This window comes from Peromyscus maniculatus, chromosome 11 (genome assembly GCF_049852395.1).
Source record: "Peromyscus maniculatus bairdii isolate BWxNUB_F1_BW_parent chromosome 11, HU_Pman_BW_mat_3.1, whole genome shotgun sequence".
NCBI lineage: Eukaryota > Metazoa > Chordata > Mammalia > Rodentia > Cricetidae > Peromyscus > Peromyscus maniculatus.
The window spans coordinates 35,264,154-35,289,827 of NC_134862.1; the positions used below are offsets into that span (position 1 = coordinate 35,264,154).

Sequence of the window (25,674 nt, forward strand, 5' to 3'; positions counted from 1 at the left end):
GTGGCCTTGTTAAAGTGTATCTCTGTGGGTAGGCTTTGAGGTCTAAGAAGTTCAAGCTAGTTCTCTTCCTGCTGCTGGAGGATCCAGATATAAAACTCTCTGCTCCTTCTCCAGCACCATGTCTGCCTGCATACCACCATGTCCCACCATGATGATAATGGACTAAACCTCTGAAATTGCAAGCCAGCCCCAATTAACTATTTTCCTTTATAAAAGTTGCTGTGGTCATGGTGTCTCTTCACAGCAATAGAAACCCTAACTAAGACACATGGTAATAATGGTAACTTGTATGTTTGTGCTAGCATTTTAAGAAACCCATATTCATAGATGAAGCAACTGAGGCACAGTGTTGATAATCCTCAAGATTCTCTAACAGATTTTCAGAACCTATATGGTAGTGCATGACTTTGATCCTAGCATTCAGGAGGCAGAGGCAGTTAGATCTCTAAAGGCCAGGCTGATCCATAGTGGCTTCAGGGCAGCCAGGGCTTTTAAGTGAGATGTTATCTGGAAAAACAAGCAAACAAAAAACCAAGAACCTAGTTTTCTTGATTCTCCCATCCTTTTTTAAAAAAAATTTTATTGTATTTTTTTGTTTGTTTGTTTTGTGACAGGGTTTCTCTGAGTAGCTTTGCGCCTTTCCTGGAACTCACTCTGTAGCCCAGGCTGGCCTTGAACTTACAGAGATCGTCCTGCCTCTACCTCCTAAGGGCTGGGGTTAAAGTGTGCTCCACTACTGCCCACCTTCCATCTTTTTTCAAAAGACAGCATTTTACTATGTAGCTCCAGCTGTCCTATAACTCACTATGTAGACCAGGCCTGTCTCCCTCTGCCTTGTAAGCACTGGGATTAAAGGTGTGCAACATCACACCTGGCCTTTACTCTTTGATCGTGAGAGACTGATTGTATGTAGCATATGTAGCATAAAAAATTCTGCCAGGCAGTGGTGGCACACACCTTTAATCCCAGTCCTGGGAGGCAGAGGCAGGCAGATCTCTGTGAGTTCAAGGCCAGCCTGGGCTACAGAGTGAGTTTCAGGAAAGGTGAAAAGCTACACAGAGAAACCCTGTCTTGAAAAAAATTCTTAAGCATACTATCATTCCTAAAGAATGTTAATGAGAGGGAAAAACTAGTACTGGACTTACATGATTTATGCCTATAACCAACCCTCCCTCCATGTAGCAATTTCAAGTGTATGTATATGACTATAGTTTTTTCTACTCTGAATGATGTTTTTTTTCTTTTCTTTTTAAGAACTCCAAGAAGGCAAACATTCCAGGTGTGGAGTTGATGGAGCCAGATCAGGTTTCATCTTTTTGCTCCCAAAGTCCATATACTATATTATTCTTGGAAACAAGATGGATCAGATATTAAACTGGTAAGAACAGACAGTATGCTTGATCCTTGATCTGAACCAAACGGCCAAGCAAGGACAGGCTTTTTTGTGTGCAGGAGTGTACATACAGAGGGCAGAGAGCATCAAGTATTCTGCTCTGTCAGTCTCGGTCTCTTACTGAATCGAAGAGTCTGGCAACCAGCAAGCACTGATCCTTCTATCCCTGTCTCCCCATAGTGCATATGCCCAGCCCAGCTATTTACATGGGAGTCAGGGATCTGAACTCAGGACCTCATGCTTGCACAGCTGAATTATCCCTTCTGCTCCAGTGATGAGTTTCTCAATGACTGGAAGTGTTTGATGCCAATTGTTTATTAGAATCTGGCCCGATAACACAAAATGTTCGTCTTATTTTTAGTCACCAGACTATGTAGACAAAAAGTTTAAAGAGAAGGAATGAACCACATTATGACTACACGAGCAAGAAAATTTTATTTCTTTGCCTCATTTGGTAAAAATGCTAACAATGCAATTCTGGTTATGAAAGCCTGAAGTCCCGTGTTTGTTTTCTAAATACAAGTTAGGATGCTGGCCAACTTTTCTTTTTTATGGGAGCTTCAGGATACTTAAGAATAAAAACAAAATCCTATACTTTAGTTAGGCTAGCATCTGTAGAATTCTTCCTATGTGTCACAGGCTGACCTGATACCATTCTATTCGATAATTTATTTAGTGTAAACACACACACACACACACACAGAGAGAGAGAGAGAGAGAGAGAGAGAGAGAGAGAGAGAGAGAGAGAGAGAGAGAGAGAGAGAGAGAAAGAGAGAGAGAGAGAGGCATTGACATGATCCTATGCCTTTTTGGATGAGGAAAGTGAGAGCCAGGGAGATGAGTAATTTGGTCCAGACAACTTCTAACTCCAAGAATGAAGATCTAGTTTACGGACAAAACGATCCAGGAATCCAAAGCGAGCCAAGTCACTCGGCCTGTCGTTTCTAGAAAGGGATACTGGAAGCATGCTGCCTGCACTTTGGAGGAAACGCTGCAGCCTACTTTCGTTTCAGGGTGGGGCTCTGGGGATGTCTGGCCGCCTTGCCAGGGCTGGACTCTCCCTTAGACACCTCCGCCTGCTTCCCTCCGCTCTCCTCACATCTCTTTTCCTTCGCGTCACCCTTGTGTCTCCACGCCAGAAGCCTGCACACGCGGCTGGAGTCTACATTAGCGCACCATCCCGCTGGAGTAGTGTCCTGGCGGGTCTGAAGTCGCGCCCAGCGTGACGTAACCCGAGCGCCCTCAATTCTGGAGCAGGGGGGCGGGGCCGCAGGAGCTGACTGGGCCGGGGCGGAGCCTGCCGGACGGCCTGGGGGCGGGGCCCTGGGCTGACCACCTAGGCCTAGGGCGGGGATTATCATCTGGGGGCGGGGCTTAGTCAGTTGGCTCGCTGAGTGACGGGGAGGGCGTCACCAAGTTGGTGGACAAGCGGGGGGCCTAGAGCCTCCGGGACGGGGCCCAGAATGGGTGGGGTGGTGCCTGTCTGCCCGAGTGTTCCGGCCAGGTTCACTATCCAGGGGCGGCTGGCTGATCTCTTAGCGTAGCCTAAACTAATTGATGGGGGCGTGTCTACAGGTCGGGGGCGGGGCCTGGCCTGCTGACGGGCCGGGGGCGGGGCCTGCTGGTGGGTCAGCAGTGGGCAGGGCTTGTTTGGCCAGCAGTGGGCGTGGCCTGGCTGGCTGACCGGCCGGGGGCGGGGCCTGGGCCTCGGCCGCAATCCGGGCCTCCAGGCCTGTCGCTGCTAGCACGGTCCGCTGGCCTGGGTCACTCCCCTCCGTCCCGGCCTGAGTGACAGCCGCGGCCCGGCGCCGAGGCGGGCAGCGCGGCTTCTGAAAGTCGGGCCCGTAGCGCGGCGCGATGCCGGGGTCTGTGCGTGCGGTGTGAGACGGCGGCGCTGGGTGGCGGGCCCGGCTGGGGCCGCTCATGGTGCCGCCACGACTCCATCGAGGGGCAGGAAGGCCAGGTAGGCGGCGGGCGGGCGGGCGGGCGTCTGCGGCCATAGCGGACGGGTCAAAGTCCCCTCGCCCCTCACGGGGCGGCGCGCTTGGTTTCCCTCCCGTCGTCCCCGCTGTTTTCCGTGGCCCTCTGGGACCGCGGCCCGGGAGTAGTGGGGAGCGAGGACGATCGTCGTCCTCACGTGAGGTCAGTGGAACCTCGCACATCACTTCCTGTCAGCGAGCCCAGTCCCCTGGAGATGGGGGGTAAGGATACTTTCTGATGCACGCACGCGTGTCTAGACTGCCCGGGGGCGAAGGTCCGGAAGGGAGAATCGGTTTATGAGACTTCGAGGATCTTTTTATGGCACTCTTCAATGTGCCATATGTTGAACGCTGCTGTTTTTTTTACCTGCCTGGTACTCAGGACTTCTTGGAGTGTAATCTTTTTTTTCCTTCTTTTTTTTGGGGCGAGCGGGGTTGGGTTAGAAGAATGGGCACGGGAGGGCTCATGTTTGGGAGACTGGCTTCAAACTCAGTGTTTGAAGGTGGCCCAGGGTAACCTTGAGCTTCTTATCTTTCTGCCTTACAGGCATGCTCCACCACACCTGGTTTATGCAGTGCTGGGAATGAACCCAGGGCTAAAGCGTATTAGGCAAGACCTGTACCAACTGAGCTACACCCCCAGCCTGTTTTTTGCTTGTTTGTTTTGTTGTTATCTTGTGATAGGGTCTCATGTCCCCCATGCTGGCTTGAACTCACTATGTATTATTCTGACTGACCCTGAACTTCTGATTCTCCTGTCCTAGTTCCCAAATGCTGGGATTATAGGTATGGGCCACTTTGTCCAGTTTAGGAAGTGGTTGGAATGGAACCCAGGACCTCATGCTTGCTAGGCCAGCATTCTACTACTGAGCTACATCCTCAGAGTGTGGCTTATATTGAACACATTTTGATAGTCTTTGAAGATGAAGAGTGACAAAGATGTGATCTTACACTTGAAATTTTCCTAAGCATAGTTTCTGTGGTGCTGTTTTAGGTGGCCTGAGTCCTTCACCTCCATTTAGACTGAAATCTGCCAGGTTTGTGGGCATTGCGTTTGAGGAGCTCAGAGAAGCCCTGGCAACAAGGTAAATTGTACACTTCATCATGAGCCTTCACTAGCAAATATCTTGTGTTTCCTTGTACCGAATTTCTGATTTTTCTGTGCTTCTTTTAAGAGACTCTAATGAGATCTCTGTTTTCTAAATTAACAGACTGCAAATGGTTTGTGTATTTATCATGAACCGAGTGAATTCCCAGAACAGTGGCTTCTGTCAGCGCAGGCGAATGGCCCTGGGGATAGTGATTCTCCTGCTGGTTGATGTGATATGGGTGGCATCTTCAGAACTCACCTCGGTATGTATTTTTCTACCAATGATGTTGCGCAGTGATAGTATTAACGTTGACGGGTAGTATTTCACTAATGGCGTTGCATTAGGATAGCAATTAATGTCAACCTGTAGTATTTCTCCATTAGTGCCTCATGCTTCTAAAATCAGTGTTCTTTTTTTTTTTTTTTTTTTTTTTTTTTTTTTTTTTTTTTTGGTTTTTCGAGACAGGGTTTCTCTGCGTAGTTTTGCGCCTTTCCTGGAACTCACTTGGTAGCCCAGGCTGGCCTCGAACTCACAGCGATCCGCCTGGCTCTGCCTCCCGAGTGCTGGGATTAAAGGCGTGCGCCACCACCGCCCGGCTCTAAAATCAGTGTTCTAAGTACATTGACTTTGTTTTTCTTTGATTCAATATTAGTGTCATTTCGAGTGGAAACTCAGATGATGTTGTTTGTTGTTTCCCGAAGTTACAAAAGCTTTGTATGTGTGCATGTTTGTGTCTGTATGTATGCCCATGTGCGTACACATGCTCACGGATGCCAGAAGGGGGCTTCTGAGGCCCTGGAAGTAAAGTTACAGGCAATTGTGAGCCACTCAACATGGGTGCTGGGGATTAAGTTCTGAAGGAACAGTAAACTCTTTGAATTATGGAACCATTTCTACAGCCCTACCTGCAGTTTTCTCTTTTCTTTCTTTTTTTTTTTTAATAATTTATTTACTTTTATTTTTATGAGCAGTGATTGGTGTTTTGCCTGCATGTATGTCTGTGTGAGGGTGTCAGAACTCCTGGAACTGGAGTTACAGACAGTTGTGAACTGCCATGGGGGTCCTGGGAATTGAACCTGGGTCCTGTGGAAGAGCAGCCACTGCTTTCAGCCATTGGATCATCTCCCTAGTCCCTACCTGCAGTTTGCTTAATTTGTAGGGAGCATTACTCAGAATATAGTTTCTTACTATGTAAAGGTATTTTTTAATCAAAATTGAATCTATTTTTTCATAAATACTATTTTCTAGTAAACATTGAGGGAAAGTCTTTCACCATCTAGTAGAAAGCAGGAATACTTTGGGTCTAGGTGTATAGCTTCGCAGTTTGCTTCCCACACATTTGAAAAAGAGAGTATTATTGGAAAAGTAAACGTGAGTCATATGATTTTTTCATTGTACAAGTCACTGTTATTCACATGCATACATTGGTGAATCCACATTTTTTTGTTTGTTTGCTTTTTTTTTTTTTTTTTTGAGACAGGGTTTCTCTGTGTAGCTTTGCGCCTTTCCTGGATCTCGCTCTGTAGACCAGGCTGGCCTTGAACTCACAAAGATACGCCTGCCTCTGCCTCCCGAGTGCGCGCGCGCCGTGACACTCATATAAAAATCAGAGGACAGACGGGCGGTGGTGGCGCACGCCTTTGATCCCAGCACTCAGGAGGCAGAGGCAGGCAGATCTCTGTGAGTTTGAGGCCAGCCTGGTCTACCAAGTGAGTTCCAGGAAAGGCGCAAAGCTACACAAAGAAACCCTGTCTTGAAAAAAAAAAAAAACCAAAAAAAAAAAAAAAAAATCAGAGGACAGCTTGTGGAAGTCAGTTCTCTCCCTCTACTATGTGGGTCCAGGGGATTAAATTCATGTTGTCAGGCTTGAGGGCAGGTACCATTACCCACTGAGCCACCTCACTATCACAACCTTTGTTTTCAGAATTCATCACATAGGACTCACATATTGAAGTCATAAGGAAATATCCAAGAGGAAACTTAAGTTTATAAGATGAATTTAAATGTCAGGACAGGCCATTTGATACCCTGGATCTCACATTACAGCTAAGTAAATAGTTGAGGTTATGCCTTGTAAGTAAATAATTTTTTGCCTTTCTGGGATTAGGCCCTGGTGGAACACCACAGGCCCTTTGTATTTCACTTGAAAACTCTTCTGTAATCTTTTTTTAGATTAACATTCCATAATTTTGCTTCAAAGAAAACCTCTTAATCGGAGATAGGGTCCTGAACTTAACTTTTAAACTTTGCAGTATTAAATAAATTGTTTTGTTTATCAGTTAATAAGCTTTTGAATAAGGCTGGACATGGTGGCACAGGCTTTTAAATCATAGCACTCAGGATGCAGAGGCAGGTAGATCTCTGTGAGTTTTCAGGACAGCATGGTCTACAGAGTGAGTTCCAGCCCACAGCAAGACTCTGACTCCCCTCCACCCCTGCCCCACTCCAACAAAAGAAAGGATTTAGAACAAGGAAGCATTAGATTATGATTTAGCAATTCATATCTAAAGGTTAAGAAAGTTCCACCAACTTGCTTCTGACAAGTATTTCACAATCTATGCATGTATTGAAGCATTATATTTATTGTACACAGTAAATACATTTTAGGGTGCGTTTTGTATGTTCAGTGTTTAGTAGTTTCTTTTGACAAGTTCTCCCTGTGTATCTCAGGCTGCTCTGGAACTTACTATGTAGCCCAGCCAGTTTCCTCTTAAGTGCCGGGGACTATCTGTGTGTACCACTGTACACAACTGTAGTTTTCATTTGTCAGTTATGCTTCACAAAGCCAGAAAAGAAGCCAGTTTTTAAACAGTAACATGCTTTAGTGGAAAAAAATTTATAATTCTGTCATCTTAGAGTATATATAAGAGGTTTAAATCTTCAGCCAGGTAAACATATCAGACTTGGAGACAGTGTTTGGCCATAAGCAGGAGGAACAGAGATTGGATCACTAGAACCGATGTAAAGCCCAGGCAGACGTGGTAGCCTCCTGTCATCACTCGGGAGACAGGGCCCGGGATCCCAGGACTAGCTAGACTAGCTGGAATTGGCAAGCTACAGGTTCAGGGAGAGACCTTTCCTCAATAATAAAGAAGACAGGAATGGAGAAAGATACCTCAGGTCAGCTTTAGATATCTGCACACACACCTGTACACACATGTGCACCCCCCCACACATGCACACCACAGACACACTAGAGACACAGACAGAAGAAGGGAGAGACTAAAGTGGTATAATAAATCCTCATGACTCATCACTTTAACAGTGATCAGTCTTTCTAATCTCATCAACCATGTTCATTCCAGTTTCCTGGAATACTTTATGCAAATTCTCACCATATAATTTCTTTCCTGCTTATCTCACACTGAAAATCACATTGTTTTTATTTTAAAGACACAATCACTGCTACTAACATGTCTAACAAAATTAACTGTAATTCATTAAAATCACCTGATAACCAGTTCATTTTTCTTCATGTATCAAGGTCTCACACACACAACCCAGCTAGGATCTGAACAAGGATCCACATTGCTTTTTTTGTACCTTTGAGTACACGGCACTCCCCTTTTTCTTCTCCTTTGTGGTTTGGAGAAACCAGGTCATTGTCCTGTGAGACACATCACCTCCTTGGCCTTGCTGATTGCTTCCTTATCCTGTCAACTAACTTGTTCTTTCAGTTTGGATAAAGTGTAGTTAGGCAGAAAGTCTTGATTTAGGTTCGGTTTTCAGGCAAGGCTATCTTGGTGGTTATGACATCAGGACAGGAGGCATATGATGTCTGCACAGCTGTTTTGGGGGATGCCAGGTTAAGTAGTATAAAGTTCATCACCTGGCCAGTGAGGTGGTTAGTGAGACGGTTCAGTGGGGGAGAGGTGCCTGCCACCAAGCCCGACTGAGTTTGATCCCAGAGACCCCTGTAAGAAATGGGGAGAACCAGCTCCTACAAGCTGTTGACTGACCACCCTACTCTCACACACATGCTTACCACCCCACAAAGTTAATAAATAATTAAAAAATAAAATTTCTCACCAACCTTTAAATAACAGTTGTGGTGATTGCTCTAGGAGTTTCTTTTTTTAGGATTTGCAAAATGGTGATTCATCAAAGAACCATTCCTTCTGTATTTTTTTTAAAATCTGGAATCTTTTTAGTGATAACTTCTCTACAACTATTATTGGGCCATCCTGAAACATGGATCATATATAAAATGTTGGGTAAATCTTGGTATTTCACCTCCTTTAGAGAACAGTTATGAGGAACTTCTAGTACTAACTCCTAACACATCCCTTTCAGAACCATCGTAGCTCATGGGTTTTTACATATTTTATGTTTGATATGTAGCTCTTACCATTATAATTACTGTGTTTTAAGGCTTAAACTGCCCTAGCTTTCTTTAGTAGGAGTCCCTCAGATTGGCTCTGGGATCCTTCTCAGATGATCTCATTTGCTTTCTGGCTCCAAGATGCTCCAGGCTCATCTGGTACATATCTGTCCCCATCCCCATTGGCCATTGTCACTGAGAGCTGTGTTTTCTTCAATGGGAAATAGTCCAGGCTGCCATCTGGGTCTTGGAGTTCTTTATTCTTCTTGACTTGTCATCTTTCTAGGTGCATGTAACTAGGTTTTGTTGCTGTTGTTGTTTCCTAGGAGACAAAATGAAAATATGGTGAGTTTTCACACAATTTAAAAGAAAATTACTCATAAAAAATAGCTTCCTAATAACATTAACATTCATATTTTTGTTATATGCTAATCTGCTTTATTTTCTTCATGCCATTTCTTCTGCATGGCATGACTTTTCAGCCATCCACACATATCTCAAGAATAATCTTTGAAAGCCAGGTGTAGTAGTTGGGCATAGTGGTGTAATCTCAGTGCTGGAGAGGCCCAGACAGGCAGATCTCTGGGGCTTAATGGCCATTCGAGTCTACTCAGTGAGTTCTAGGTCAGTGAGAGGCTACGGCTCACACAACAGATGGCTTTTGAAAGAGGACACCATATTTGTCTTCTGGCCTTCACATGCATGTGCACACACATGCCTACCCCAAACCCCACAGAGAGAGAGAGACCGAGACAGAGACAGAGACAGACAGAGAGAGAATATATGGGATAGCCTCTTTGAAAACTTCCATAACTGTGGGAGCCCGTTCTCGGGTTCCATGTGGCTTTACCCAGCAGATCCACATAGAGGATGATCAGGACCACGGGCCTGAGTGCAGGTGTCTGAGATGGTCTGCACTTGGCTGTGCTGGGGGAGGAGGTCTTTTGCTCCACCCCTTGGCGTCTCTATAAAAACCCTGGGGCAGAGACAGTCGGGGCCGTTGGAAAAGGTCCTAGGCCCTCTCGAGGTGATCCTTTATTTTCTATCTGTTTATCTCCGCAAGATGCTCCGCTATAAACCCTTCTATCTAATATTTCCTGCTGTCCACACTCAAGAAAACTCTGGGGGAACTGTTGGGGTTGGTGGGTAAACGCCCCCCACATAACCCTACAGCAGTTTCTCCTTTTGGTACTTCCATGGTACCAAGCTGAAGCTCCTGTATGGTAGGTACTTAGCACATTTCTTCACACATGTGTCTCCTCAGGAGCAGGGAGTACTGCTTTGTTCTTTAGTCCCTAACACAGGCACTTTTGCATAGTAGGTTTTCAGTAGATGTGTTGAAAACCCCCCTTTTTTTTTTGATGGTTATTGCTGCTTCATTTGACAATATTACCTCTTGTGTGCAAGACATATACAGTATTCAGAGATGAAATTAAAGTGTTTTTTTTTATCTCTTTGGTCTTCCTGCCCATATGGACTTCTGAAGAGATGACAAGATGGAGATGTGCAGAAAGGTGTTAACCCTCTTAGGTTGTTGGTGTAAAATGTTATTTTCCTCTACAGTATGTCTTCACTCAGTATAACAAGCCGTTCTTCAGCACCTTTGCAAAGACATCCATGTTTGTTCTGTACCTTTTGGGCTTCATTATTTGGAAACCTTGGAGGCAACAATGCACAAGAGGATTTCGAGGAAAGCCTGCTGCTTTTGTAAGTTTTTCATTTTGTATGTTAAATGTTATTTTTCCAAGTTTAGTGGTTTATCAGTTTTCTTAAGGTCAGTTTTGTTTGTTGTTGTTGGGTTTGTTTGTTTGGTTTTTTTGGCTTTTGGTTTTTAGAGACAGAGTTTCTCTGTATAACAGCTCTAGCTGTTCTGGAATTCTGGCTGGCCTGAAACTCACAGAGATCTACCTGCTTCTGCCTCCCAAATGCTAGGATTAAAGGCATGCACCACCACTGCCTGGCTCTTAAAGTCAGATTTTTAAATTGTTCATTTGAGCATATAATGGTAGAATATAAAAACAAAAGTCAGGCAGTAGTGGCACTGGCCTTTAATTTCAGCACTTGGGAAGCAGTGGTAGGCGGATCTCTTGAGGCCAGTGTGGTCTACAGAGTGAGTTCCAGGACAGCCAGAGCTACACAGAGAAACCCTGTCTCACAAAAACAAACAATCCAAACTGTGTCCAAAACTTTATTTTATTACTTGTGTGTGTGTGTGTGTGTGTGTGTGTGTGTGTGTGTGTGTGTGTGTGTGTGTGAGAGAGAGAGAGAGAGAGAGAGAGAGAGAGAGAGAGAGAGAGAGAGAGAGAGAAGAAAGAGAGAGGGGCGGGGAGGGAGGGAGAGAGGGAGACAGAGAGAAAGAGAGAAAGGGAGACAGAGAGAAAGGGAGAGAAGGAGGGAGGGAGAATATGCACACATATATGTGTATAGGTATGTATGCACAGAGGTTAGAAGAGGGTGTCCAAGTCCACAGACCTGGAGTTAACAAGCACTTATGTGAGGCTTGGCTTTTTAATGGGTGCTTGGACCTGAGCTCCCATCCTTGTGATTCTGGAGCAAGCACTTTTAACCAATGACTCATCTCTTTAGCCCATGTCTAAAAATTTTAAAGTGTTCTTCCAACTTGGCAGCAGAATGTCTTGTGAGGAATCAGAAGTGTATGTCACTTTCTGTCCCTTTTCTTGTGACATCTTTGGGTTGTTAATGATTGTTAAAGTAGCCTTCATCAGCTTCTGTGGAGACGATGAAGAAAGGAAGGCATAACAACAATGTCTAGTGTCTTTGCTCATTTACAGATTAGATGAGTGTCATGTAAATTGGCTGTAAAGTTAACTGTAGAAATGAGATAATTCAGTTTCATACATTAAGTGAAATTCTTTATTTCAGGATGTGTGTCAGGTATTTGATTAATCAAAGGGCATTCTTTGCTTTTTCTCTTTCTTTCTTTCTTTCTTTCTTTCTTTCTTTCTTTCTTTCTTTCTTTCTTTCTTTCTTTCTGTCTGTCTTTCTTCTGTCTGTCTGTCTTTCTGTCTGTCTGTCTTTCTGTCTTTCTTTCTGTCTGTCTGTCTGTCTGTCTGTCTGTCTTTCTTTCTTTCTTTCACAAGGTTTCTCTGTGTAGCTTTGGAGCCTGTCCTGGAACTTTCTCTGTAGCCCAGGATGGCCTTGAACTCACAGAGATCCACATGCCTCTGCCTCCCAAGTGCTGGTATTAAAGGCATCCACCACCACCTGGCTAGGACATTCTTTCATTGATGTTTTGTAAGGTTTTCATTGATAACTATGGTAGCTTATGTAGCAACTTATTTTCTGTGTAATAGACACCTTACATTTTTGAGAAGGAAGAGTATAAAACTGTCATTTCTATTCATTTTTTAAAAAAATAAGCCTATATTTATTTCTTGTTCCCCTAAAGATGTTCAGCTTTTCAGTCATCAAAGCTTCTTGATTTTATCATTTTCTTTTTCTCTTTTCTTTATTTCAAATTTATTTTTTTCTTTAAAAAGTTATTTCTCTTTCTCTACCACTGTAGTTAGTAAATATATGTAACATCAAATTTTAGCCATTTCCTTCCCTTTTTATTATTGCAAAATATATGGAATGTCAAATTTATCTTTTTTTTTTTGATGTGCAGTTCATTGGCACCAAGTGCATTCGCTTTGCAATGCACTGTCAGTCTCTAGGAATGTTTATTGTTCCAAACAGAAACTTTGTGCCCAATAATCAAGAATATCTAGTTTTTCCAACCTCTCAAATGTTCTTTAAATAAAGATTTATTAGAACGTAATAAAGAAAAAAGCATTCCTGATCTCTCCTTCCCTAGTCTCTAGTTACCGTGGTCATGGTCTACTTTTCTGTTTGTTCTGTTAGTTTGTGTTGTTGGGAGGGTTTGGCTCTTTTGGGGGCCTGTCACCCAGCTCCCAAATAAATCATACATGGAAGCTTATTCTTAATTATGAATGCCTGGCCTTAGTTTGGTTTGTTTCTTGCCAGCTTTCCTTAAATTTCCCTGTTTACCTTTTGCCTCTAGGCTTTTCCATTTTTCTTACTCCTGTAAATATTACTCTTTTTTTTTTTTTAAGATTTATTTATTTATTATGTAGTGTTCTGCCTACATATATGCTTGCAGGTCAGAAGAGGGCATCAGATCTCATTATGCATGGTTGTGAGCCACCTTGTGGTTGTTGGGAATTGAACTCAGGACCTTTGGAAGAGCAGCCAGTGCTCTTAATCACTGAGCCATCTCTCCAGCCCTGTAAATATTACTCTTACTCATGGCTTGTTGTGTAGCTGGGTGGCTGGCCCCTGGAGTCCTCCTCCTTCTCTGGCTACTCCTTTTTTCACTCCACCATCTCTTTTCTTCTCTCACCTCCCAGATTTCTCCCCCTATATATTCTCTGCCTGCCAGCCCCACCTATCCTTTCTCCTTCCTTGCTATTGGCCTTTCAGTTCTTTATTAGATCATCAGATGTTTTAGGCAGGCACAGTAACATAGCTTCACAGAGTTTAACAAATGCAATATAAACAAAAGTAACACACCTTAAAATAATATTCTACAACAAGTTTGTGTGGGTTTAAATAGTACTTTGTTGGTAGCGTCGCAGGGGTTATGAAGTGGAATCATATTTGCACAGTATTAAGTGGCTCCCAGAGTGTGGGCCATTTCCTGAGTCCTGTCAGAGACTTGTCAGGTCAGTCTAGTCTCACAACAATACCAGAGGGTTGCTGTCTTCTTTCACTAACTCCCTGTCTTCTCTGCATGTCAGAAATATTGCAATAGTGTAAGGAAAAGGGCTCAGGCTTGAGCCTTAGATGACTCACCGTGGTTTTAATCCAGGTTCTGCTACTTTGACAAAACAGTCAGCCTCAATTTCTTCATCAGGAGAGATAAGATGACAAAGTCTGCTCTGCTTGGCTGCACCCTTGGCATTGGCTACTGCTGTTGAGAACAATAGTTAGATGCATAACTTTATTCTGGAATTTTGTTTGTGTTCATTCGAGTTATCTGAGTAGTCCTGCATGATGACGTGAGTTTCTGTGAGTTTGATGTCCTGTTCTGTCTTCAGTTTGCAGATGCTGAAGGTTACTTTGCTGCTTGCACAACAGATACAAGTATGAGTAGTTCTTTGGTAAGTGCTGCCTTTCTTGTTCAGCCATAACAGGAATAGCCAGACAGCTGTGATGACAGCCCTGTTGATGAGCGATACGGCTCAGCATTGTGTGCCCTCTGAGAGAACCGCTTCGGCACTTCCCTTTCATAGGGAGACTGAGGGCCGAGGGGTAAGCAGGCCAGCTGCCCCTGAGGAGAGAGGGATGGGGGAAGCAATTTACAGAAGGCAAATAATAAAGTCCAGGCCAGACCTGTCTCTCTACCAACTTTCAACTTAATGCTCATTATTATTGCCATTTGGAAACAAGTATTGGTGCTCGACACTGAGAACAGGCAAATTTGTTCATCCATTTATTCTACATTGTTTGTTTTAACATTTCTTTAGTTATTTTGTATGTGTTTGTGTGTGTGTATGTGCCACAGTGTGCATGTGGAGGTCAGAGGACAACTTTTGAGAGTCGTTTGTCTTTTCATCATCTGAGTTCTGGGGATCGAACTCAGGTCATCAGGCTTGTATGGCAAGTGCCTTACTTGCTGAACCATCTCACTGGATCTTCTAAAGCAAGTTTTTAAAACACTGTGCTGCTGCTGTTGTTTGTTCACCTGGTTTTTAAACCACATTGTGTGTCAGATGGGTTAGCAGGTACTGTGAAGACTGTAGTAAACTTGGAGGAAAAGTTTCTCTGCTGTCTTAAGCATCAACAAGATAATGTAATACCATTTGCCTTGTTCCGTGCACAAGGTGCTAACTAGTCTTCTAATAGTTTTTGCTTTTATCTCTAGGACCCATAAGTCAAATTAGTCTAGGCCAAATGTTATAATAAAAAGTTCTATGTGGCAAAAATGACCATGTCAATTGTTAGACCTCGTTGATTTAGTTAGTGAATATATTTTGCTTTGTGAATATTTTGTGCTGTCATTGTTTTAAACCAGGAGATAAAAATCAAAGAAAATTTTAGAAATCTGATTTTTAAAAATGAAACAGTTTAATTGGGGGGAATTATACTTTAAATAAGAATATTTGTAAATATGTGGTGTTTGGGTCTTGGAGCCAAATTTTATCTCCTACTTAGCTGTTTCTGTACCTCTTCTGTGAGGACTGTTCCTTTAAAATACCTGTTTTCTAAAGGCATTTTGAGGACTAGTGAGAAATACATTTTAGGCATTTTGTATTTGAACGTTATAAACAGTAAGAACTGATCAGTGGTAGCATTTCCCCCATCTTTTAATCACTTAAATGTTTTCAAGAGTTGTTGGTCTGGGGTTCAGGTGGTAGCTCAGTTGGTACAGTCCTTGCCACACAAGCATGAGCACCCGAGCTCAGGCTTCAACACCTAAAAAGCCAGGTGTGGTAAAATTTGCAGTCCCAGCACTGAGAGGGCAGAGACAGGAAGGTTGCTGGGGCTCGGTGGCCAGCCAGCCTGACAGTGAGCACCGTGTCCCAGTGAGACAGCTTCACAATCCAGGTGGACAGCTCCTGAGAAATGGCAACTGAGATTGAGCTCTGGCCTCTACATCTGTAGCCATACAGACACGTGCACCTCATACCCCTACCCATTGCCCACCCAAAAAAGATTTTTGTTGTTGTTGAATCTTATGTATAGTAAGACAAATTCAACACATGCAGCTTTGCTATACATTTGAATCTTGTCCCTTGGCTGCCTTCCCCCTTGGCGTACATGCTTATGAGGGAAGAACCTTCATTTACTCCTCTTAGTCACAGGGTTTAGAACAGTGTTCAGGAAGAGTGCTCAGAGTGCCTTTGTTCTGTTTTGTTTGTGGGGAGAGGCAAGAGTTCACGCTGTTGCATGGGCTGGCTCCACACTGGTGGGCTCAGACCATCCTTCCACCTCAGCTGCCCAGGTAGCAGGGGGTTTGTGTGTGTACTTCCTCCAGCACAGCATGTGTGTATATCTGAAGAATGAATGTTTGCTGTTGGCTGAGAGGATTACTTTTATGATACTGAGGTATTAGTTCCCAGAGTGCCAAAGATACCATTTTACATTTCTGAACTTGATATTTTAATGTATTTATTGTTGTTATTAAGTGAGGGAGTGGGGAGGCGTGTGTGTGTGTGTGTGTGTGTGTGTGTGTGTGTGTGTGTGTGTGTGTGCGCGCGTGCGCGCGCGCGTGTCTTAGAAGATCGCTTTGGAGAGCTGGCTCTTTCCCTCCACTGTGGATTTCAGGGATTGAACACAGGCTGTCGGACTTACAGGAAAGCACTTTGGCCTGTTGAGCCATCGTCTCACGGCTGACATTTCTACTTTAAGATGATTCTTCTGTGTGTGGACTGGCTGTGTTTGCTTCCCCAGTCTTTGGGGAAAGTGGTGCTGACTACAGATGTGCTGGGGAGCAGTCGAGTTGTGATGGTTCCTGTGTCTACGTGCCTTGCGCTTCAATTCCGCCTGAGAGCTTGGCTTTGGTTTTGCGGCTCATGCTTGTTTCTGTTCACATTATGTTCCAGAGTGAACCCCTTTATGTTCCTGTGAAGTTTCATGATCTTCCAAGTGAGAAGCTCGAGAGCACAAACCTTGGAACGGAAAAAAGTGAGTCAAGCTTAGGGTTCCATGCTTGAGAGTGAATGGAAATTTAGCTTCTTTTGAGCCACTGTGAGCTCACAGGGTTCATACAGTAAGTAAGTATGTCTTGACTTCTGTGGGGATTGACATGGCCTTAAGTTTTCTGGAAGTTTGATTGGATTGTGAATCTGATAGAGTAAAGTATCTGTATTAATTCAATCGGAAATATTTTCCAAATACAAGGAAGCTCTATGGTTTCATCATCATAATATATAAAGGAACCTATAAATTAATAATTAGTATATAGATTAATAAATGTATTTATTTATTTTCCTTTGGGACCATCTCTCATGTAGCCCAGGCTGGCCTCAACCTTACTATGTGCCAAGGATGACCTTGAATTTCTGATCCTCCTATCCATACATCCCGAGTGCTAGGATTATAGGCATATATTGCCATATTTGGTTTAGTCAGTGCTAGGGAGTGGAACCCAGGAGCCCAGCTAGTCAAGTACTCTATCAATGGAGCCACAATCTCAACTATATATGTGTAAGTTTTTATTTACTTATTCATTTAAATGAGCAATATTCTCATAAACATGTCCTCAGAGAGCCAAATACAAACATTACTTGAGTTTTGCTAGTTGGGTGAGTTTCTTCCAGAATGTCAGCGACAGTATAAAGCAAAGCGTTCATCTGTTATTTCCATTGCAAGGCCTGAGACTATAGTGTAGAAAAGTGTTCTGAATGCTTTACTGGGAAGGTAATTCTCAGTTAGCTAGCCATGAAGAGTAATCAAAATCATGTTTTGCTATAAATGCTAAAATAATAAACATAGTAAAATCCCAAGCCATGTGGTTGTGTTTATACACAACTGTAAACCTTTTGTTGGAATTTTAATCATTTTAAACTCTTCAAAAAATTTTTAAATTACATTTTTAATTTATTTTGTATGCTTGTTTGGAGATCAGAGTACAACTTCTAGGAGTCAATCCTTTCTTTACCATTTGATTCCCTGGGGATCAAACTCAGGTCCTCAGGCTTGGTGGTAGGTGTTACCTACTGAACTGTCTTGTCTGCCCTATTTTAAACTCTTCAAAACATTTCATAGATGAAATCTGTTTTCCCCCAGTAGCTCCTTTGACTGAGCAAAGCTGCCCCAGGTAACAATATAACTCTAGTGGTTTTTTTTCCCTTACTTTGATCATAAATGAATGGAATAGTCTGCATTAATTATTAAATTAAACACTCTGTTTCATTTTTGTAGGATATGAGGGTGCATTTAATGTTTTATTATGCTTTCCATTTTAGCTCCCAAGAAGTCCCGTGTAAGGTTCAGCAATATCATGGAGATTCGACAGCTTCCATCGAGCCATGCGTTAGAGGCCAAGTTGTCTCGAATGTCTTATCCTACTGTGAAAGATCAGGAATCCATACTGAAGACTGTAGGGAAACTTACTGCAACCCAAGTAGCAAAAATCAGCTTTTTTTTTTGCTTTGTGGTAGGTGTTTGTTTTTTAAGGTTTATTATTGTTGTGTATATGTATGCTATATGGATGGTGGGGAGAGGGAGAGGTTGCCATAGTATGTGTGTGGACCTCAGAGGACAACCTGAGGAAGTCGCTTATGTCCTTCCACATTTGTGCATGTTCTTGGAATTGAGCTCAGGTCATCAGGCTTGCATGGAAATACTTTACCTGCTGAACCATCCTGCTCTGTTTTCTTTCTTATGTATTTAAGATGGTGCACATACCAACAATGCATTATTGAAATAGAAATCTACTAGAGTTCTTTATTTATTTTTTTTCTGTTAACGGCTGTCTGGCACACTGGGATGTTAGAATATCAAACTCAGTAAATACTTGTCATATCTCAAATAATTAGAAGTTAAGGTGGGAGAGACAGTTTAGCTGATAAAATGCTTGCTTTGTGAGCACAAGGAAGCTCAGTTTCATTGCAGAACCTTGTAAAACAGTTGGGTGTGATGCTACACCCTTGTAATCCCAATGCTAGGGAGGCAGGGACTTGGATCTCTGGGGCTCAGTGGCCAGCTAGCTTAGTTTACCCAGTGAGTTCCAGGCCAGTGAGATACCTCATCTCAACAAATGGGGGACAGCACCTGAGGAATGACAGCCACATTTGATTTTTTTTTTTAATCTTAAAAACAAAAAACAAATGTCATATAGTAATAGTGCTTAGAAGGGGGGGGGCGACTGTAAATTGAACAGACAGATATAAATTTATATTTTCATGAGGTTTCACTTTCTTTTCTTTTTGTGTAGTGGTTTTTGGCAAATTTATCATATCAAGAAGCACTTTCAGACACACAGGTTGCCATAGTGAATATTTTGTCTTCAACGTCTGGTAAGAAATGTGTCTTAAAATCTGTATTATGAATGGATGCATGCATATCTAGTGATATTTGTATGTACCTAGACACAATTCTATCTTCTAAGTTTTTAGTTATGCTGTACATCAGTATATTATAAGTAACTGTGGGGTGGGAGAGGTGTTGTTACTGAGACCCTTACTATTTAGCTCTGACTATTTTACTGTATAGACCAGGCCAGGCTGGCTTTGAACTTGTGGCAATCCTCCTGCCTGTGTCTGTCTTCCAAGCAGTATTAGAGGCATGTACAACCATATTTACATGGTTACAGTTGACTGCCTGAACTTTGTGCTATTGGTGATCCCTCAGGTACTTTTTAGTTCTTTGTTTGGCTGTGATTTTTGTTCAGTGCTGGGGATCAAACCCAGGCCTGTGCATGCTGGCACTCACTCCCGACAAGTACACACTGGGTATTTGTGTTTTTTATTCTTTAATTCACGAACGCATTCTAGGTCTGTACATGCTAGGCACATGCTTTCCTTTGGCCTCCTGTGGGTTTTGTTTGTTTGTTTGTTTTTGTTTTGTTATGACAGGGTTTCTCTTTGTAGTCCTGGATATTCTGGAATTCACTTAGTAGGCCAGCTGGTCTCCAACTCAGAGATCTGCCTGCTCCTACTCCCAAGTGCTGGAATTAAAGGTGTGCACCACCACACCCAGCCCTCTGTGGTTTTATTCTGCAGTGTGTGACGGTTTTCTAGGCCTAGCCTCCCTCTATGGTAGTCTTTCCCTGCATATTTCCTTTTCAGAGATCTTTTTCTAGATCCTTTTGGCTAAATACCACTGCTTATTTCATATCTAAAATTTGCACTCTAGTAGGTGTTTTATTTTTTCACATTGACTCACCTTCCAAATCTGGAAGATAAATGAAGTATTTTTGAAGCTGTAGAGATAACTTAGAACACAGGCGTGACTGATGAGGTCAGTGTTACTCTGCAGGCTCAACTTAGTACTTACAGTTTAAAAATAAGTAGGCCTACCCTTATCTGTACTGTTAGAATAGATGTGGCTCAGTTTAGAAGCTCTTCTTAATCTGACCTTTGGACATTTCCACTTACGTAATGCAGCATTAATTGTTTGAAAAGAGCAAAACAATTAGCTTAAAAGTTAGATATGTGATTGCTCATGTCGCCCTCGGTATTGGTGGTAGAAGTAAACTTACCAGCTTCTGTCTTTTTCCTCCTCCCTGTAGGACTTTTTACTTTAATCCTTGCAGCTGTATTTCCGAGTAACAGTGGAGACAGATTTACCCTCTCTAAGCTATTAGCTGTAATTTTAAGGTAAGAATATAACATGTGCTAGTTTGTTCTGCTCAGAAATAAGATTTAGATCCGGGAAGATGGCTCAGCAGTTAAGAGAGCTTGCTTGGACAATCATGAAGACTGGGAGTCAGAGTTAAACACCCATGCAGCAAACTGGCTAGTCCACAAAGCCTATAGTGCATTCTCTTGTACTAGGCTTTTTCTTTTGGGTCACCAACTAGCTCCCAAATCATGACACAGAGATTTATTATTAGTTAGGAATGCTCAGCCTATCTTAGGCTCATTTCTGGCTAGTTCTTTTAACTTAAGTTAACCTGTTTCTCTTCTTCCTTTGCTTTGGGTTATTTATTTATTTATTTTTGTTTGTTTGTTTGTTACCTTTCTTCCTATATGTCTTACTTTCACTGCTTCTCATGCCTGGCTTCGTGCCCTGGGTGTGTCTCCCTTTCTCCTCATTCTCTTCTCTCTTCTTCTCTTGAGCCTAGATTTCTCCTATTTATTCTTTCTGCCTGGTAGCCTCACATACCCTTTCTCTGCCTAGCTACTGGATATTCAGCTCTTTATTAGACCAATCAGGTACCTTAGGCAGACAAGATGAAACAAATGCAACACATCTTTACATAATAAACATGCATACTTGCATTGTTAAACAAACGCAGCACAAACAAATGTAACACACCTTTACACAGTTAAATATTCCACAGCATAAACAAATGTAAGACATCTTTGCCTAGTTAAAATAATATTTCACCTTTCTCTGACAGATCCAACATCCTCATCTTGTCTCTCATTGCACATACACAAGCATGCATATTTTTATACACATGCACTCATACACTTATGTAGACATAAACAAATAATAAAGTCTTTAAAATATGATGTTGAAACAATTTATGTTATAATACATAAGCAAAGAAAGATGAGGCAAAGGAAGGCTACCCATGGACATGATGCTGTTTAGCCCTGGGTCACATTAGGGTAACTGGAGGGAAAGGTCCCAGGACAGCTATGGTTCTCATGCACTGGTTCTCATTGACTGAAAAATTACTAAGTATTGAATTAACTTTCACATTTAACAGTAACTTGCCAACGTAATCATCAGTTGTCTATCTCCTTTTCCTGACACAAGTCCTCTTTTTATGTTGGCTTTTATTTGTCCCTTTCTTCTAGAAATCGAATTGGATCTTCTCCAGTTATCTTAGCCTGCAGTGATTTTTCACTTACTTTCTGTTTAATTCATTTGGCACAGCAGCCACATTGTCAATAACTACTTTCATTCTTTCATATGTAACTGTGAGCTTGTTTTTCTTGTCTTCTCTGCTGGGCTATAAACCTTTAAAGACTGAAACTTGACTTCAGATTCTGTGTGTTGCCAAGAGCCTAGCTTTTCCCATAGACAGTACTCAAAGGAGATGCTTTAGTTTGACAAAGCAGCTCTTTTTGGAAAATGAGAGAGCAAAGAATGTAACAGAAGCATTTAATGATGACACTTTCGTAGCAGTAGCTGAGACCAAGTCAGAGTTCTGTTGCTTCTGTCCCCTAAGCCCTGGTCCAGCAGAAAGAACTAGAACTGTTTTGCTTTGTGTCTGGAAAGTATCTGAGGGACTAGCACTTGGCAGTTGTAGAAGACTGGTCGCTCTTCTTATATTCTGTATTACATATAATATATTCTATATATTACAGCTTTTAGACACAAGGGAAAGCTGATCGAGACTGTTTCAGTGACACTCTGGCTGACCCAACCGATTTATAGTTAGTCTTTATAACTACCAGGGATATATTCTTCTGTATGCTTGACTAATGTTTTAACCAAACATGTTTTTGCATTTTGGAAATATAATACATTTGTGTTGGGGAAGTAAATAAGGTTTTATTAAATTTTACCTAAAATATATATGCTGGTTTTTAACTTTTCTTAGTATCATGTAATAAAGAAGGGAATGGATATAAAATGTTGAGTGTGCAAGTGCTGTGACAGAATATTCGTATAAAAGTAGGTTGAGAATGAGGACTAGGAAACTAACGTCAGCTGCCTGCCAGTTTTTATAAATAAAGTTTTATCAAGATGCAATCATTTTCACATTCATTTGCTTATCATCTGTGGCTGCTGTGGGGCAGCAGAGTTGTAAGAGAAACCACATGGCCACAGTCTAAAGTACTTCGTACGCTTTAAAAAATCACTATAGTTTAGGGTAATTGATTTTAATTTTCTTGTGTAATTTCACTCTTGAGAATACTCCAATAAACGCTATTTAATACTTACTTTGTACTGAATTGGCCTTAAACAATGAGATTGAATTTTTGTGATCATGCATAGAATTTGATATAGCTACAGCCTTGAAAGAAATCTGATGAATGTTCGGAAATCACATTCTGCTGTCTGTGATCCAGTCCCACCTACATGACTAGTTTTGAGATCTTGCACATTATTTTAAAATCTCTTTGCCTGTTTCCTCTTCTGTAAACTGAGGATCACAGTGGAATTTGTCTCATAGGTCTGTTATGCGGATGGATGAGGTCAAACTTGTAAACTGGTTCCAAGAGCGTGTGCTCAGTCTCTTTAGGCACCATCATGGCATCATCCTCTGAATGGAAATGAAATGGTTTGTGTTATATTGTGGGAACTCAGTAAACAACAGCTGACTGTAATCCAAACAATAATCATAGCAGGAAACCCGACACCAGTGCTAGAGAGTAGGAGGATTCCGTGTAAGGACTGTTCTGTTTGCTTCTAATTACATGGTTCCATAAGGAGGAAAATATTCTTTTTCCATACTACTTCTCAAATGTGCTGAGTCTCTTTGATCAGTAGGCAAGAGAATTGGACTGTCTTCTAAATTTGCAGCATTTCTGTTTGTTGAAAAAAATATACACAACTAATAAGCTACCCAGAAGTAGAAAGGCCATGCAAGCTCTTGAAGAGGAATGCCAATCTTGTCCCCTGGATCACACTGCTTTACTCCTTCGAGGTGCTCAGCAGTGACAGTCAACTAAATCAGTGGCCTGACTGCTCCACAGCCTTCGGTCGTCTTTTGGTTCATTAAAATCCTGGGGTTAATGTGAAAGAACAGCCTTGCTGTTTGTTTAGGTTTCACTTGCAGGAAAAGTGCTATTGCTAGCTTTATGTGGAATTGGCTTATTTCTCTTTGAAAGAAGGCTCGACAAAGGGATGACAAGTTATCTTTTCCATAATTAAGACAGTAGCATGTAAACATGTTGGGCTTTGAGGACAAGCTGCCTGTGTTCCAGCCCTGTCATGCGGTCTTGGTCAAGTTCCTTCACCTCTCCATGAATTCCTTCCCTATAAGTCATGAGTGTGCATTTGTGAGGATTACCTGTCAGCGCAGCACTCTCCTGTACTGTGCTGGTGAGCTCATGAGCACTCATCAGTAAAATCACCACATTCTCAGACAGTTTTACCCAAAGTTAAGACGAGCTCTTAGTTTTTATCTAGATGATGAGTCTTTTAGGAGCTTATTATTGCTCATCAGTAATGGGTGTTACTCTCACAGCATTGGAGGCGTGGTGCTGGTGAATCTGTCGGGGTCTGAGAAGTCTGCTGGAAGAGACACAATAGGTAAGAACGTGACTGCTCTTCTGGGCATTCAGACAAGCTTTGTGCATACTGCTCTGCATGCAGATACATGCACACACCGCATGTCACTAACAGACACTTAGTTTTATTACATTTATTTGTGTGTGTGTGCTCACGTGCATGTGACACATCTTATGTGTGGAAGTCAGAGGATAATCTGGAAGAGTCAAATCTTTCCTTTCACTGTGGTCGCCAGGGATTGAACTCAGGTTCCAGGCTTGGAAACAAACAGTCTTTATGACTAAGCCATCGTACTGACCCAGTAACAAGGGCCTTTAAAAATTTGTCTTTTAATTGAACTTTCCCTTTGGAAGTGATGCTTAAAAACCAAAAACAAAAACAAAGGCTGTTATATGACCTTCACCCAGATTCTCCCAACATTTTAACTTACGTAACTACAAAGCAATTATAAAAATCTAATTTTTTCTACTGATTTTCTCATCCACTTTTGTACCTTTCATGAGCAGTTACTACTACAGTAAACACTTAATTTTGATATTATGGGCTGTAGACCCATCCTTAATGTAACCATCTTTCCTATAATGGCCTGAGATCTTGTATTGATTTGCGTTTGGTTGTCTTGTTCCTCTAATGTCCTTTCAGTAGGAACCCTAATGCAGTCTTCCTTGTCTTCTGTGAGTTTGACACTAATGAAGGGTACAGCTTATTTATCTTGTACAGTGTTTCTCCATTCTAGTTGGGGTTCATCTAGAATTCTATTTAAATTGATGTTGTACAGATTGGTAGTAATACCACGACAGTAATATTTCCTGATCTGATTGGTGTTGGTGCCTTCTCTGCAGACCCATGACATTGCTTTAACCTTTTGCTAGTGATGTCGGTATTAAAGTAGTGTCTGTCAGGGAGCACCAGGGCGAGGTGACTAGTTGTTGAAGTAGCAAGCATCTTGTGGGGAGATACTGTGAGGGTATAGAAATAAATATCCTGTTGTCTTCCTCACTAATTTTTTCATCCAGTCTTGTTCCTTGTCTTAACAGTTACTATTATAGTAAACATTTAATTTTTATCTACTGCCTGGATTTAGCAAAAACAAAGGCAGAGCCCAACTTAGTTAATTTCTCTAGGCAGTGGTGGCAGTGGCGCACGCCTTTAATCCCAGCACTTGGGGGGACAGAGCCAGGCGGATCTCTTGTGAGTTCGAGGCCAGCCTGGTCTACAGAGTGAGTTCCAGGACAGCCACCAAAACTACACAAAGAAACTCTGTCTCAAAAAACCACAAAAAATCCAAATTAAAAAAACCTATAATATATATTTTGTAAGATTTTGTTGATAGGCTTTAAAATTTTTTGATAATAATAAAAAATAGCATTAATAAATATTGTTCTTTGACTAGATTAAAGTATTGAGTGGTCACTTGGTGCATTGGTAATTGTTTATGAAGACTTACTTAAGGGTTGTTGAGCACAAGTTAATGAAGACAGAAATTAGTCACACACTGTGAGCTTCATATTATATTGCAATTATAAGAAAACATTATGTGCTGTAGTTTTCAAACAGTTCTTGGTTTGAAAATAAGATACAGGAATTACAAAACAAAGCCACTAGAGAATAAATTAATGGCATTTTTTTTATCTTTGTATGGGTATATGATATGTGTATGTGTACACGTGAGTGTTAATATAGGTGCATATGAGACACCATGCTTGTGTAGAGGTCAGAGGGCAACCTCAAGTGTTGGTCCTTGATTTCCACCTTGTTTGGGGTCTTTTGTTATTTGCCACTGTGTGTGCCTGGCTGCTGGCTTGTAAACTTCCTGGGATTCTCTAGTCTCTGCCTCCCATCTCATTGCAGGAGGGCTGGATTACAGATGTGTACACTTCCATGTCTGACTTGATGTGGGTCATGGGAATTCAAACTCATGTCCTCGTATTTGTGTGGCAAGTGCTTTGCCCACTGTGACATCTCCCAACCCATAATACCATATTTAATATTAGTAGACATTCCTTTGTCTAACCTAAGAGAAATCAATGGAAATTTGGTAGAGTAGAAAGGATGCTGGGTGGA

General features: G+C 42.0%; 1 protein-coding gene across 3 annotated transcripts in view; it reads left to right on the top strand.

Moving 5' to 3' along the window:
• Nucleotides 1–3,074: 3,074 nt before the first annotated feature.
• Slc35f5 (solute carrier family 35 member F5) overlaps nt 3,075–25,674 on the top strand; it is a 35,586-nt gene continuing 12,986 nt past the window's right edge. The window contains exons 1-10 of one of the 3 annotated variants that reach the window (XM_006980958.4): nt 3,075–3,356; nt 4,367–4,457; nt 4,584–4,725; nt 10,348–10,491; nt 13,845–13,907; nt 16,353–16,434; nt 17,718–17,908; nt 18,689–18,770; nt 19,985–20,072; nt 23,567–23,631. In XM_006980958.4, the coding sequence (XP_006981020.1) occupies nt 3,317–3,356; nt 4,367–4,457; nt 4,584–4,725; nt 10,348–10,491; nt 13,845–13,907; nt 16,353–16,434; nt 17,718–17,908; nt 18,689–18,770; nt 19,985–20,072; nt 23,567–23,631 (988 nt within the window). In that variant the 5' untranslated portion in view covers nt 3,075–3,316. Of the gene's footprint in view, nt 3,357–3,493; nt 3,768–4,366; nt 4,458–4,583; nt 4,726–10,347; nt 10,492–13,844; nt 13,908–16,352; nt 16,435–17,717; nt 17,909–18,688; nt 18,771–19,984; nt 20,073–23,566; nt 23,632–25,674 lie in introns of those variants that run through there. The other 2 variants (XM_042258022.2, XR_006061922.2) reach the window with 2 other exon arrangements.